We start from the raw sequence: 16,977 nt of genomic DNA, 5'->3' as shown, positions 1-16,977 counted from the left end.
AAAATTAAGAGTAACATTAAAAAAAAAAACAAAAATCCACTAGAACTTCCATTTTCACTGTCCTACTGAGCACAAAAATTTAATTTACCTAATAATCTAGAACAATTATATACTAACCACTGTTACATAAAGCCCAACAAGAAATACATTTTACATTACAGCCTAAAACTGTCTTTTACCGACAGCCACACACACACACACACACACACACACACACACACAAAGACATACATTTTATGAAATAATATTCTTACTACATAAGAACTCTCATATTTTCTGTTCAGTTCATTCTATTTAATTAAGAGAAAAATGCTGATTGCCATTCACTAAATTAATTACAAGACCCTTTAATGGATTGCAACCCACATTTGAGAAACACTAGCTCAGAAAACATAAATATATGCTATATTCTACCACCACTCCTATAAAGACAACACCATGTGTTAATAAAACAAAAATCTCAGGAACAGTCTGGAATTGCCTTGATTGATAGCATCATGCAATTTTTGAAAACAACAAATATGTAGATTTTTTTCAGGCCCTAGATCCTGCAAAGCAAGTTGTCTAAATTTTATCCAGGAAAATGTAACATTTTTTTCTCTCAAGTTACTGTTTTTATTTATTTAGCTTTAAGAATGTAGTAAAGGATACATTAGGATATTTAGGTTATTATTACTTTCATGCAGTTTAAAAGCTGTAAAGTGTTTTGCAATCATTTGCACATTTGTGCCATTTTAATCTATGAAGCAATCTTTCAAGTGACCCTGTAAGAACAGTAAAAAACACCTCCTGGTCATCCCACAGCAAGAGCAACATTCCTATCTTTACAGCCTCTGCTATTTCCCAAGGTGCTTAATTAATTTTTATGTATTTTAAGATCAAAGTCTGTGTGCTGTGATGTAAAGACTAGGAGGAGTTGGGCTAGGAGTTAGAAGATCTCACAGATGACTGTGAGATTTTCGCCCCTGGTCTCAGTATTCTCATCTGTAAATGAGGAGGTTGGATTGGATAATCTCCAAGGCTCTGTCCATCTCCAAACATCTCCTCCTAGGACTCCATGAATACGAATTTTACTGCCTCTGTGTTTATTAATTAGCTCTTCAGTATCTCTCCTTTTTAAGAATGCAACTCATTGACAATATATTCTATATTCAGCAAGCAGTACATGAGTGCTCCAAAATGTAATATATTAAACTGACAACCTATTATTGTCTTGGTGTAGCATCTCTGTGCCCCTGGTACATAATTAGCTTTAATCTATGTTAATTGCCTGCTGTTAATAAGATTGAATATGCCTACTGAATTCTCTTTTTGGCTTCCACAACCTATAATTATACCTAATGTACAAGTAATGATACCTGGTTGTAAGCTGTGAACCCAGTAGGTGCTCAGTAATTATTCACTGCCTAAGAGATGATAGAACTACTATCAGTCTTCCACTAATTTTTTCTGTGGCCTGCTCAAATCACTTAACCTTTCTGAGTCTTAATTTCCTCTTCTGCAAAATGAGTAGATTCATCTGGAACACTGGTTTTCAAAATTATTCAAATGACTGGGCCAAGATATCCTAAGGTTCCTTCCCTCCATCTCCAAAATTTTACAATTTGTATACGTACCAACAGAACTTAAAAGGGGAAATCATGAAACCGTTCTTAAGATATATTTATATATAAAACAGTAATGTGTAATGATATTGTCTTCAATTAACTATAGACAAAAAGTGAATTTCATTATCTTACTGACATTACTTCAAGAAGAATTATTAAACTTTAGGTCCATCACCTTGCTGAGCGCAGTAAACCTCCCAAGAATAATGAACCTCATAAAATTTCCACTGACTACCAGAAAACTCTAAAATGAGGTGAATGATATTGCTAATGATTAGTCTAATGAAGTGTCTAGGTCTTTTTTCAAAAAAATTAACTACCATTAATAAATTCTCATCAATTTCAAAGACAAAAGTATTAATTTCAATACCATACAAAACAAAACATCAACAGCTCCTAGACTACCTCTGTTCCTTCCTGCCCATTTCTTCAACTGCTCTGTTCAATTCCTTTACTGGAGGCTTAGAGAAGAGAAAGCACCGCCATACATTGTTTCCAGCTGCCTCTCTTTCTTGCAATTAACAAATATTGAGACATCTAGGTTTCCACCTGTGATGATATTTTGAGATTTGCATTCAATTTGCCCATAGAATAATTCTAAATCATTTCTATTAATTTTGGGTTTACTTAACGAGAAACATAACAAAACTCACATCCGTCTCTTACCCATCAGTGTTTTTGACAACTTTGGGGCTGACATTAATGTGTTCATCAAGACCTTGTTCACTGCGAAAACAAAATTAGAGGAAATTGGCAAATTTCATACCGGCATTTCTTTTTTTTTGTTTCGACAGGCGTAAATCATTCAACAGAATCCTAGTATAAAAAGTCATGAGTTTACTGAGTTTCCAATTTATATATATTAGTTACCATTTTTTTAATCCTCAAAACAACTCAGTGACATCAACATTACCACCCCTACCCCCACCCCCACTGCCTTTATAAACAAAGATACTGCACTTCAGAGGGATTAAGGCATTCCCTGGGGCCAGATACCTAAGAAATGGCTGAGGGTGAACCAAAATTCCAACCACAGGAACTGGACCGCAAACTCCACACTCCTTTCCCCAACATCCTCCCTCTGTCTCATGTTCATAACAATCCCTCACATCCATACAATGCTTTTCACCTACATTATCTTCACAGTAATTCAATGAGTGATAGTTTGGGGTTTCTCTGCCATGCTTTTAGTAACTTTTGTCCAGTGTATAATGGGTCTTAATTTCTCAAGAACAGAAGTAAATTCAATGTCATGCAAAAAATATTCTAATCAAACATAAGAATATTATGTTGTCAGTTTTCTTGCCAGTCATTTAAATATTAATCTCTGGGTTTGTGAGAGAATAGAAAGCCAATATTTACTGATTTGTTCAGTTTTATGAACTTGTAATTTACTATGAATTTATGATTATAATTTAGTTATGCTATTACTGTGTCAAAGGAACTTCTAAAGTAGTAATTACAGAATTACCTTTAATATTATCATCTTCAACAATAATATAATGAAATTAATGAAAGCAATAATAGATTAAAAAAAAATCTATCCAGCATTATTATACATCAACTTGTTCTCATTTTTTTTTCATGTCCCCTTTCAAAATGTCTTTAGTCAATAATTAATCTTATTTTGGGGCATAAATTGGAGACTTGCTAAGAAGTCTTCAATAATCTTAATAAGCTTACCTTTTGTTTGCTGAAGGGATCACTTTGATAAGATTGTCCAAGTCTTGGTTCCTAAAAAAATGTTAAGTTTCAGTAGCTGACTAGGTCAACTAAAATCCAATAATGTGTATATTTTTTCAGCCTTAATATTAACCAAATGATTGTTGCTAATTTAAAACTTCATCTATACTTAAATTTTTAGCCTTATGTAAAAGCAGGTAGCTACTATCAATTCATTTCTTGCATACATTTGTGTATATGATAATTTAATTTAGTTTTATTCTTGTTTCTTTCAAGTCAACCTCAAAGCAGAATTATTCCTAAACTCTTTATTTTACATACTTTATCTGTGTGGCAGAATTAGACCATTTAGAATATTTTCTGGAGGTTATAATGAGCGAGAGAAAATATAAAATTATTCATTATATCCATATGTTCCTTGCTCCCCTTCTTCCACAACAAACAGAAGCTGAGATTTTTTGTAAAAAAAAAAAAAAAGAAAAGAAAAAGAAAAAAAAGTCATTTTCTGATTCTATGTAGGTAATATATATAATATAAATATGTAATATTCACACTACCCCAAGATATTAAATCACTTCAGAATCACACTTCATGCAAAGCTAAATTAGAGCGAGCGAGGCATCAGTTTATATAATTTATGTTTCTATTCTAAACACTCAAATAGGCATTCATCGCTCTACAGAGATGCTGCTGTTATCACAGTAATGATACCAACCCTAACACCAAAGACCTGAATAGGAAGCCTAATTTGATATACTTTATTATTGGATGATATGTTATATATCCTGGAGAGAAAATAATTGGAAAGACTTATATCTTAACTAATCCTTAAGACTAATCTACAGGTTCATTTCATCATGTGCGTATTCTTCCATGTAAATTATTATATTCTATTACATTGAACTGTTTAAAATTGCCATTTTGTTGGTCAAAAATAGTTGAATGTCAGTAATTTCATAAGATTCAACCTCCCAGGAAAATTTATTTGCTATCTTCTTCATATTGAGTAGTGCTATGGGAAATTAACAATAAAGAGAAAATTGTTAAGAGTAATAATAATACTAATAGATAATGTGTAATAAGCACGTGAACACTAAGTGTTTTACAAGCATGATCATGTTTAATTTTTGTAGTAACTCATGAAGAAATTAACTCTTACAATCCTGATATTACATATAAAAAAGCCGAGGTATAAAGGAGGTTAGGCAATTTGTCCAAGACTACACAGCTAGCAAAAGGTCCTCTGAACTCAAAAAATCTCACTACCAAGTAAAATAAATAGACACACAACCAAATGCAATACATGGCAGCATGTGGCTACCAAAATACAGCCTCAAACATTATAAAGGAAAAGTCATGAATAATCAGGCCATCTTCACCTTTAGAAACTAAGTCATCTTGGGAGAGGGAAAAGGCAACTGTCTTTCACTGAATCTTAATCTGTAATGTAATTATATGGTTTCTGGATTTAGTGTCTGACCCTCAATAGTAAAACTAAATTTGTATTAATATATGCCAAATCAGAGGGGCAGTAGGGTAGTAGGCTGTATTTCAGACTCCACCTCAACTACATTCAGATTTGACTCTCTTCACCCGCTCAAACAAAATACTATGTAGTCTAGGGGTCAGCAAACTATGGACCTCAAGCTAAATCCAACTTGCAGCCTGCTTTTGTAAATAAAGTTTTATTGAAACACAGCCACGCCCATTTGTTCACAAGGTACTTATGGCTGCTTTCACACTATTGGCAGAGATACTTAAAAACAGAGACAATTTTGGTCCCTGAAACCAGAACTATTTACTATTAGTCCTTTAAGAAAAAGTTGCTGACCTCTGATCTAGTCTAAATAAGCTGTTTGATAGCCACATACTGTAAAATGGACCGTATTCCAATATGCAAAGTAAGATAGGAAATCTGCTGAGAGAAGATATATATCTTGGTATCTTTTATATCTAACTCATGTTCAAATTCATATAACAATATACATTTACAAGTTGGTGATTTTATTATGCCTGTTTATTTACTTAACATGATATGCCTTAGATAAAATTCTTTCTATATAAAAGAAAAATGTCATTCTTTTTTCAATGAACTGAGAATAATTTTTTAAATGACTTCCCAACTTTAGGAATTGTTTGGGTGGTAGACAATAAGAAGAGAGGGAATACGTGATGGAAGAAGAAGGAGGAAGAATTTTTTATCATATGAAGACCTTTCTTTAGGCTACTTAGATCTGGGAAATTGTTTGGGGTGATGTTTTGTCTCATGGGGAATTCTCATTAATTTTTAAGGAAATCCTCAGCATGGAACACAAATCTCATACTGGTAAGAGATCATTCCTGTATTTCAAGGAATTCTCTCTCCCATGGCCAGAGAGCCTTGAGCACAGGATCTGCTGATTTGGGTCCCATCATTGGTTGTCTCTACGGCGGGACGATGCAATTTATTTATTTATTTATTTTTGAGACGGAGTCTCGCTCTGTCGCCCAGGCTGGAGTGCAGTGGCACGATCTTGGCTCACGGCAAGCTCCGCCTCCTGAGTTCACGCCATTCTCCTGCCTCAGCCTCCTGAGTAGCTGGGACTACAGGCGCCCGCCACCACGCCCTGCTAATTTTTTGTATTTTTAGGAGAGACGGGGTTTCACCATGTTAGCCAGGATGGTCTCTATCTCCTGACCTCGTGATCCGCCGGCCTCGGCCTCCCAAAGTGCTGGGATTACAGGCGTGAGCCACTGCGCAATTTACCATGTTTTTAAGTTGATTAGGAAAAAAACGGGGGAGAAGTTCCATAAACCTTACCCTTGGTTAGTTGTGTTTCTTTCAGGAGCCACTTTGATGAGGCGGTCGAGACTTTGGCCCCTTCAAAATATAGAAAACCAGATCAGTGGTAGATTTACCGCTGACTTCAAGTATTTGTTAATGGTTTCAAGTATTTGTTAAAACTGAGAAATACTTTTATTATAAAATATTTATCAAAATAATAAAATTAGAGATCATCTCAGAGGGCTGGGGGTTTTCAGTGTTGACTGTGAATATACATATAGGGACCTAACTAAAACTGGAGAGAAATAATGAATAAGCACTTTTAGAAAATGTTTGATGTGCCAGGCCAGGCACTCTTCTTAGTGATTTACATGATTTGTCTAATTTAATCCTCACATCAATCCTATGACATAGGAAGTATTCATAGGAAGTATTATTATTCCAGTTTCATAGAGGGAATAACTAAGACACAGAAAGCTTAAGTAATTTTCGCACATGGCTAGTGGTAGCAGAGCTGGGATTTAAAGCTAGGTAATCTGGCTGCAGAATGCCTGTGCCTTATCATGACCAAACATCTATTGGAACTTAGTAACTGAATTAGACTTGGAAGTATTGAGAGAGCTCCTGGTGCAATTTCCTCACTTTGCAGATGAGAAACTGAAGCCTAAATAGAAGTGACTAGTTTGAGCACACACAGGTAAGAGGAGCAGAGACAGGCCTATACCCACAACTACGGGATCCAGTCTAGTTCTCTTTCTCTTCTACTATGTCATCCCTTCTGCTTGAGAAAAATAATAAATCAATGAAGAAAAATGTCCTGTGCATGGTGGGAAAACAATTTTATTCCCGATTAGTCAAAGAGTACTCTCATTGTATCAGAAATTGGTTGACCAAAATTTTTAACATTTCAGATGTGAAGTAGGCAGGGATACACGGCTTCTCTTGAAGGATCATTGGGTTCAGCATCAGTCAGCCGAAATGAGGCTTTGATTATACTTTTAGGCATTGGTTACTATGAAACAAAAAAAGGGAGCTTACTAAATCTTACCCTTGAGTACTTTTTTCTGTTCCTGGATTCACTTTGATGAAGTCATTGAGGTCTTTGGAACTTCAAACAAAAAACAAAAAACATGATAAATAAAAGTGGAATTAAATAAATTGGCTGTTTCAATTTAAAGGATGTATGTACTCAAGATAAATTTTACTATTAAGCTTTGAGATAAATTGGTACAAGACTATGCTCTTAATTTAAAAGACTAAACTTTGTGACCTTCCTACCAATCACTGGTACACTGACATAGTTTCTCATTTACCCCCAAAATAAAACCATACAATTAGGGCAAGACTCCATTAAAAAAAAAAATCAGTTAATGAATGACATAATAATCTGCTAAAAACTCTCACCTGGTTCCCCTAAGCATTCCATCTAATGTTACAGCTATAACTAAACTGTTTTGTTAATCATTTCCATTTGTAATATCCTTCTTTTAAAAATGGATTTTATACCCATTATTTCATTCATTCCTAACAACTATCAAGTGACAAAAACCAAACATCATCATTATTATTATTATTGACATGGTGTTTGACTCTGTCACCCAGGCTAGAGTGCAGCGGCTGGATCTTGGCTCATTGTAACTTCCACCTCCTGGGTTCAAGCGATTCTCCTGTCTCAGCCTCCCAAGTAGCTGGGACTACAGGTGCACCCCACCATGCTTGGCTCATTTTTGTATTTTTTATAGAGACAAGGTTTCACTATGTTGGCCAGGCTGGACTTGAACTCCCAACCTCAAGTAATCCGCCTGCCTCGACCTCCCAAAGTGCTGGGATTACAGGTGTGAGCCACCGTACCCAGCCAAACAAATATTATGATTCTCATTTTATAACTAAGGAGCCTGTAGCTCAGCATTCACGGGACTTGTTCAAGGACATTAAGCTAGTAAGTAATGGGGTTCAGACTTTCTGATCCCAATCCAAAGGTTTTTCAACACATCTTCTTTCCTGAGTGCCACAAATGGATGGGGAAGAGGAAGGAAGAGAGGTAAGACATAGTCCTCACCCTTGGTTACTTCTGTTTACTTCAGGGGTCACTTTGATGAGATTGTCAAGACTCTGGCCCCTTTAAAACATTGAAGAAATGGTAAGATTGACAACACATAACAACGGTAGACTGACAACAAGAAGATAAAGCTGTTCATTAAAACTCAGAAGCAGTGTAAAAACTCATTGAGATCATGCCAAGGAGTTGAAGATTGAAGATTGTGAAAGGTGACTGCAGAAGTATGTGGGGATTTGTATATCTCTGAAATTCACTGAGACTCAGGGAGACAGTATTTTAGTCTCAGAGCCATTTGGCCGCTAGCAAGTACTGCACTAGGATTCTACTTTTATGCACTAAATGCTACAATTTTAGCTTTTACCAGGTGCACAAAACATTTTTGTAACTTAGTCTATATACTTATTTCATGAAACATTCCAGAAGGGATACTCTTTACCAACCTCCAACATGTAGAACTTTAAAACCAGCTTTGGAGAATCCATATTTTGTAAAATTGGCATTCATTAACAGATTTTTTCTATCACAAAACTGTATTAATACTCCAATTTGTTAAAAATCTATGATATGCAACCCAGTAATTGCTTCTGGTACTTATAACTGTGTTAGAATTATGAATTTTGACTAGTTGTATTTGGCAACAAACAATAGGAATATTAAAATCTACAGAGTTCTGAAACATTCTGAAATGTAAGATCTATCAACTGTAATATAAAGCACAACACTCTGGCTGGGCATGGTGGTTCATTCCTGTAATCCCAGCATTTTGGGAGGCCAAGGTGGGAGGATCACTTGAGCCCAGGAAGTCCAGGCCAGACTGGGCAACATAGCAAGATCCTGTCTCCATAAATTTTTTTTAAAAAATTAGCCTGGCATGGTGGTGCACACCTACGGCTCCAGCTACTCATGTGGCTGAAGTGAGAAGGTCCCCTTGAGCCCAGGCTTTTGAGGCTGCAGTGAGCTGTGATTGCACCACTGCACTCCAGCCTGGGACAGAGCAAGACCCTGTCTGAGAAAGAAATAAAATCAAATGAAATAAAATAAAATAAAATAAAATTCCATGCAGTCATCGAAAACATTTTAGTAGTTTGCTGTTACTCTTTAGCATACGTCGGTTTCTGATCTTAGTGGAATTTTGCTTTTCTCCCTGCATCTACATGTGTTTTCTGCATACCAATAGCAGCAATAAATGCTGCTCTGATCTACAGAGGATGCCACATAGGGAAAAGAATATCCACAGGAAGGCCTTTTTGCACTGCGTCTCCATACTCTGTGACTCTATTAAGGCCATGTCCAAAAGCCCCAAGGTTTTGTCTATACAACATCAAAGATACAGATATTTGAAAGCAACTAGATGTTGATTCAAGTCTTTTATTTGTATCCAGATGTCTGAGAATGTGATATACAGACTCAAAGTAGCAATAATTACTTTGAACCTTTGTCATGCAAATAATGAAACAATTAGCCCCACAGAAGCAATCATTCCACTCCAGATTACTCCTTGTTGATTTCTGTCCAAATGAAGTATGTGGGATTTGAAGGCCAGTGACAGAAAAAAAAAAATTCCCAGGATGCTATTTCCAGACTTGTGTATTCAAAAAAATAACAAAACGGTAAGCATATAACTCCTCCCTTTGTGTTGGTTGTGGAATTTGCTTTAACTATATTTTAGGACTTGATCTCTTTAAATATTAAATAAAGCACATAATCAAATAAGGTTATTTAAATCTCATAGTTCATAAAGTCCATAAAGAAGAGTAGATTAATGTAGTAATCTACTATTAATGTAATAATGTAAAGTAATATGTGAGTTTATGTAAAGCAATACCTCATAGTATATATATCTTCAGTATTATGGGTTACTTCAATCCACCCTCATAGTATATATATCCATACCTCATAGTATATACCTCATAGTATATTTATCTTCAGAGTATATATATATGTTTTGGAAAGCCCACCATGGGCCAGACCCTGCCCCAAGCTCTGGGATAAATGTGAACAATATAGACACAGGATTAAACCTCACAAGGCTTCCATTTCAGCTTCGGAAGAGTCAGGCAATATACAATTAAACAAATAAATGAATACCACAATTCCAAATAACAATATATGTTATGAGGAAAATAAAAAAGAGTGGTTGGTGCCTGCAGTAGTGGGGGTGGGGAACAGGACAGTGACTTAATTATATTCTGTGGTCAGAAATGACCTATTGGAGAAGGTGACGATATGGGGATTGAGCATTCCAGGAAGTGGGAACAGCATATGCTGAAACCTTAAGGCAAGAATGAGTCTGGAATAGAAAAATATCAGCTTGGCGAGGCTTTACTGAGAAAGTAAAAGGCTATTGCTTTATTTTTAAAAGATCCACAGACTTCATTATGTTCAGAAAAAGGAAATGACAACTACTATTCTCAAAAGCCCACAGGAAGTACACACATACAAATATAGACACATGTGCTACGTACACGCTCACACACACAGGTACATTCACATACATGTACATATGCACTCATATACACACAAAAGCACATGTGTATATTTACACATATACTCATGAAAACACAAGCAACATGCATACATATGCAATCACGCACATGTACAATGTACACACATGCAATGTGCAGACTCATGTACATAGGCAATCACATATGCATATAGACATATACATATATGCATGCACATGAATGCACACATGCACAAAAACATTTGCATGCATGCATACACACATGAGCATAGGCATGCCCACATACACACACACCAATATATGAAGAAAAATAAGTCCTGATTGGAAATATTATCATTATTTTTTGAGACAGAATCTTGCTCTGGCACCCAGGCTGGAGTGCAGTGGCGCCATCTTGGCTCACTGCAACCTCCAACTCTCCAGTTCAAGCAATTCTCCTGCCTCAGCCTCCCGAGTAGTTGAGATACCTGGCTAATTTTTTGTATTTTTAGTAGAGATGGGGTTTCACTGTGTTAGCCACTATGGTCTCGATCTCCTGACCTTGTGATCTGCCCACCTCGACCTCCCAAAGTGCTGGTATTACAGGTTTGAGCCACCGTACTCAGTCTGGAAATATTATTTTTAATAAAAATTAGAAAAGGAAACATGGATTTTTCTTGGAAAGTCGATATTAAATATTTGAACACTAAATTATGAAGAAAATATAATTCACTTGAATCTTTATTGTTGCAACAATTACTTGTATCTACTATATGCCTGGCATGAGAATCTTATGATCCCTCTTTTGTAAATGAGTAAACTGAGGTACAGGGACACAGTTAGCAAGTGATAGAGCCAGAATTAGAACCTACGATTTTTGGATTCCCTGCTCGCATTCACTACCTTAGGTTACCTCCCTGAACCACCCAGGTACTGAAGGAAATCAATGCTTTCTTCTCCATCTATGGGTTGCAAGCTTGTGCAAGCCTCGAACTCATTGGGTCGCTGTGCCTCTGACCATGCCACAACTACACAAACAGGGCAGGCTTGACAGTGTGCACACCAGCTTTTCAACTACCTAAGCCTTTGCCCTCTCAACTGGCCTGCAGGCATCCTTGACACACGTTAGAACTGACAAATAATATCATGAACTGAGATAATTGAATGGAAAGGAATTCAAGGGAAACTACATGCAATTATATGTTACTGTTTCCAGCAACATACCAACAAATTCAGTTTCAAAAATATTCCATCTGCCTTATAAAGAACAAAAAGCAAGAAGATATAAGCTCTCCAGACTTACTTGACAACTCATGGGCAAGAACAAAGTACACTTTGTTAAGCTCTTCATCTTTAAATACACAACACACTACATGCACATACACACACTAAACACAAATACACCACACACGCACATGTAGATCATACATATACACATCCACACATGCACTTACACATACACACACACGCTTATACACACACCCATTTATACACACATGCACTTAAATCTACATGCTACTGATACACGTGCACATACACTCACACACACTACTTACATCTACATACATATGCACTTACACGTACATACACGCACTTATATATAAACACACTACTTATATATTCACACACATACACTAATACATATACTCACACTAGCATACAAAGAAATAAATCATTTAGTTCAGTAGAGAAGGTCAGCCCAAATCTCATTTAATTTCTCAAATTTATTTGATAACAAACTTCGCCCAAGAATAAAATGCAGGAGATTTAGGTGTATCACTTGCACAGAATTACTTAATATAAGGTGTTTAGAGAAAAAAGAGCTCAGTTCGTTTTGGCCTGAATTCCAATTTACTGTCCTGAATACCAACACTCAAAATTCTAATGTGCTTCTAAATGCCAAACAAAGGGGAGAGGGGAACTTTAAATGCCTTACCTCCTAATATTTTTATTTGTTTCAGGATCCACTTTAATAAGCCCATTGAGGTCTTGTTTTCTTTGGAAAAGGAAATTAATTTTAATGAATGATGTTAAAATATAGCACTAATCAGATGAATAATGGCTGGAAAAATTAAGAAGTGGTAAATATACAAGTTTTCTATATCAATGTAAAATTTTAAAGCTCTACATGAAAATGAAAATTATTCTCTTGTAACTTTAGCTGAAGACCATTTAAGGTTGCTTATTTGTTAGTGATAAATGTGATTTTTTGTTTTGTTCTCAGAATGCATAAGTATATATGAAACTTGTTATTTAACAAAATCAACTTTGTCTTCAGATATATCTTGTTAGAACACTCCAGGCAGGCAGCATTGAAGTAACATTAAGTTAGATTAAGTTCTACACTGGACCCAGACAGTATAAATTTCTACTCAACAAACTGGATACAATTGCCTATTCTGTTTTTAAGTAGTAAGAATAATGTTGAGAATCATAATTTCATAATAACAATAATTTAACAATATTAACTAAAAGAATAAGAATGTATGCTTTCATATAAACTCAGTTATCTACCTAGCCCAAACCCTTTTAAATATCAGTTCCTTCAGAGTAGATTATGGTGAGCAAAAAAGGGCAAGAAAAAACAGCTCACATAGTAGAAAAATTAATGATTCACTGCCCAGGGGGACACAGGCCACCCCATTAAAATACTTTGATACCATAAAAGGCAGAAGCAGAATCTAAAAGGGACAGGAGGGGAAGGCAGATGCACTGTGATTGGGTGCCATTGCCATGTCAACACAGCTCTGAACAGGAGACAAAGTGGTGGGAGGTCCTCACTACCCCTGTGTGTGCCAGCCCAGCCTCCCCTGGGCTGCCTCCTGAGACCACCACCCTTAGAGAAGTTGAATTAGCAGAGCTTTAGAGAAGTTGAATTAGCAGAGCTTCAATGATGGCTCACTCTTGGCCATCTCTGTCATTTTGGAAAGACGCTTTGACGATTTTGTCAAGACTGTGCATTCTTTAGGCACAAAAAATTCAATTTGATCACTTACTCTGAAGACAAATCAAAGCCCAAAATCTGGGCAAAAAGGCAATTTACTATCAAACATTAAGACAATGCTTCAAAAGTTAGTGATTTTATTGAGGGCAAGGAGGGATGGTCGTGAGGCCTATCTTTATTGTCTAATTCCATGCTAATAAAATGTGGTTATGAAGCTAAAAAGTCAAATTATTTTATCTTCTGATTGACATGTAACAGAAACCATAATTAAAGACATTAATTATTCTTACCCAGTGGTATTTTCATTTCCTTTGGGATTTACTTTGATAGCATTATCAACGTCTTCACTTCTTTAAAAAAAAAGGTTTATATCAGTTTCAAAACATTCCCATAATATCAGACACATACATCTTCTGTATTCCCAATGATTAATTCAAGCTTTTGGAGAAAATTATTATACTGACATTAAATTGGCTTTTAGGATAAAAATTGCCTATCAATAACTTAGTTTAATTAATCCTTAGGATTTTATTGGGTTATATGTAAATGTAAATTTAGATCGAATATACTGTATGTAGATTCTTTGAAGTGAAGATCAGGGCACCAGGGATTAGACACAGAAGAGAGAAGCCAAACAAAGATGTGATGCCCTCAATATCACATAATTAATATGAGAGAAAATAACCAATATTTAGAGACATCTGTTCAGTTCTCACCTTCTGCTCGTTTTATTCATCCTGGCATTCACTTTAACAACAGATTCGAGATCCTGTCTTCTTTGAAAAAAACACCAAAACTTGTCAGTTAGGTTACAGTACAATTTTCTCTGAACTCTGTATAATCAAGAATGTCCCTGAATGTGGTGTCAGGTGTTTTCAGGACAAAATGACCAGGAAGAGCTTTGATGTAATTATCCTTAACTTACCTTTATTAATTTCCACAACAGCATTTCATTTAAACAAGTCTAAATCAGTTTAGAAAAACTTCTCAATGTGGCTCTCACTGTGCAATTTTGTCCTTTGTATTTCTTATTTAAATTAAAATTTGACTCATCTCTTAATTATTTAAGAAAATATGGAATAAGAGATTATGTAGCGGGTTTTCTTGCACCTACTTCAATGTACTCAAATCAGAGGTCCTATGAAGGAAACAGCACTCATCGTATTCCTTTTGCCTGCTAGGTCTGATGGGTCAAAGCAGTGCAAGAGTTCACTGTCACAAAGGAAAGCATAGCACTCCCATTCCTAATGAGGTATAAAAAGCTAACCTGAATAAAAAGAGCCCCAAGGTAGGAGATTTACTTACCCTTTCTCGTTTTTGTCAGTCCTTTGATTAACTTTAATTGGACTTCCAAGGCTTTGGGTTCTTTAAAACATTGGGGAAAAAAAAGAGAAAGAGCAACTCAGTGGTATATTCAGAATCTTGTAATGACAACAGCAGATTTCCCACAAGAGAATCTCGTAAGATGTAATCAGTGCCTAAAGGATCAGAAGTCCTTGGAAATATTGAATTCAAGTGGCTCTATCCATCATGCAAAATGCATAAGCAGCAGCCTGAGACTAAGATATCAACCATTACTCAGTTATGATAGAGTCAACTTAAAAGTTTTAACCAACGTCTTGGCTTCTGCTTTCTTGGAGGTGGGTTAGTGTGAGGCTTTTAACACATATATTGAGATACTGATTTTAATACATATATTGAGATGCTGTCTTATTTAAGCATGAAAATCATTTACATCAGGGGTGGAAATCAATTGATCAATATTTTAAGTCTAAATACTTTGAGGATTTAGACAAGTCATTTCTCCTAAAAAGTTAGCAGATGTGTTTAAAGGGTCTGAAGTCATCTTGGTAAAGTCAAAATAACTGTTATGGTCCCAGCACTTTATATAAATGAAATAAAACTCTCACATGCCAGTGACTGACAATCACTAGCAAATATGAAAGCTAATCTCTTTAAATTCCCCCAAGCTTCCAAGTATTATGCTTTGCCATTTTCACCTCTCTCTGATTTCTCTGTGATAAGACTGTCGATATTTTAAGTTATTTCAACGTGAGAAAGAAGGAAGGGAAGAAGAAAAAAGAACTTGGACTTTTTCCCTACCACGCAGACAAGATCAGTTATTCCTGCACCAAAACTCAGTTGTTATCAAATTATCCCAGATTATAAATCTTTTTCCTAGCCCACAAAATGATCTACTTATGATGCTCATCCTACTCTTCCTTTCGTCTACCACTTTTGCAGAACTCTCCAAACTGTTTTTGAAAAATATCTGGAACCTCATCTATTCCTAGAAAGCTCATATATCCATGAACAACAACAACAACAAAAGACTATTTTTCTACTTCATCTATTCCACATTTGAAAAAGTTACCTACAATATGTTGGCATGTTTACATTATAGTCATAAGTTGTTAATAAGCATTCAATGCCTGTGTGATGGTTACTGCCAACGCTTTTCATCATATAGACTTTGTTAAGTGTTCTATATCAGAAAGGGTTAAGAATGCATCGCCGGCGGGGCGGAGCAAGATGGCCGAATAGGAGCAGCTCCAGTCTCCAACTCCCAGCACCAGCGACACAGAAGACCGGTGATTTCGGCATTTTCAACTGAGGAGCGCAGCTCATCGCCAGCAACGGATCAAAGCTGGACGGAGAATGACTTTGACAAGATGAGAGAAGAAGGCTTCAGTCCATCAAATTTCTCAGAGCTAAAGGAGGAATTACGTACCCAGCGCAAAGAAACTAAAAATCTTGAAAAAAAAGTGGAAGAATTGATGGCTAGAGTAATTAATGCAGAGAAGGTCATAAACGAAATGAAAGAGATGAAAACCATGACACGAGAAATATGTGACAAATGCACAAGCTTCAGTAACCGACTCGATCAACTGGAAGAAAGAGTATCAGCGATTGAGGATCAAATGAATGAAATGAAGTGAGAAGAGAAACCAAAAGAAAAAAGAAGAAAAAGAAATGAACAAAGCCTACAAGAAGTATGGGATTATGTAAAAAGACCAAATCTCCGTCTGATTGGGGTGCCTGAAAGTGAGGGGGAAAATGGAACCAAGTTGGAAAACACTCTTCAGGATATCATCCAGGAGAACTTTCCCAACCTAGTAGGGCAGGCCAACATTCAAATCCAGGAAATACAGAGAACGCCACAAAGATACTCCTCGAGAAGAGCAACTCCAAGACACATAATTGCCAGATTCACCAAAGTTGAAATGAAGGAAAAAATCTTAAGGGCAGCCAGAGAGAAAGGTCGGGTTACCCACAAAGGGAAGCCCATCAGACTCACAGCAGATCTCTCGGCAGAAACTCTCCAAGCCAGAAGAGAGTGGGGGCCAATATTCAACATTCTTAAAGAAAAGAATTTTAAACCCAGAATTTCATATCCAGCCAAACTAAGTTTCATAAGTGAAGGAGAAATAAAATCCTTTACAGATAAGCAAATGCTTAGAGATTTTGTCACCACTA

The 16,977-nt window shown here is 36.1% G+C and overlaps 1 protein-coding gene and 1 long non-coding RNA gene across 2 annotated transcripts in view; one reads left to right on the top strand and one right to left on the bottom strand.

Moving 5' to 3' along the window:
• SCEL (sciellin) overlaps positions 1-16,977 on the bottom strand; it is a 119,913-nt gene that overhangs the window by 30,061 nt on the left and 72,875 nt on the right. The window contains exons 16-24 of the mRNA XM_025364287.1: positions 14,806-14,865; positions 14,217-14,276; positions 13,791-13,850; positions 12,493-12,552; positions 8,114-8,173; positions 7,103-7,162; positions 6,091-6,150; positions 3,291-3,341; positions 2,274-2,333 (exon numbers count right to left, since the gene is read on the bottom strand). Coding sequence (XP_025220072.1) covers positions 2,274-2,333; positions 3,291-3,341; positions 6,091-6,150; positions 7,103-7,162; positions 8,114-8,173; positions 12,493-12,552; positions 13,791-13,850; positions 14,217-14,276; positions 14,806-14,865 — 531 coding nt within the window. The remainder of the gene's footprint in view (positions 1-2,273; positions 2,334-3,290; positions 3,342-6,090; positions 6,151-7,102; positions 7,163-8,113; positions 8,174-12,492; positions 12,553-13,790; positions 13,851-14,216; positions 14,277-14,805; positions 14,866-16,977) is intronic.
• The window catches only part of LOC112610782, a 16,539-nt gene continuing 9,211 nt past the window's right edge, over positions 9,650-16,977 (top strand). Inside the window, exons 1-3 of the long non-coding RNA XR_003116487.1 lie at positions 9,650-9,723; positions 12,518-12,637; positions 14,682-14,788. This is a non-coding gene — a long non-coding RNA (uncharacterized LOC112610782). The remainder of the gene's footprint in view (positions 9,724-12,517; positions 12,638-14,681; positions 14,789-16,977) is intronic.

The sequence above is a fragment of the Theropithecus gelada genome, chromosome 17 (assembly GCF_003255815.1).
Source record: "Theropithecus gelada isolate Dixy chromosome 17, Tgel_1.0, whole genome shotgun sequence".
Taxonomy (NCBI): Eukaryota; Metazoa; Chordata; class Mammalia; order Primates; family Cercopithecidae; genus Theropithecus; species Theropithecus gelada.
Note: the sequence above shows the minus strand (reverse complement) of the source record. Positions and strands in the feature narration are given on the sequence as shown.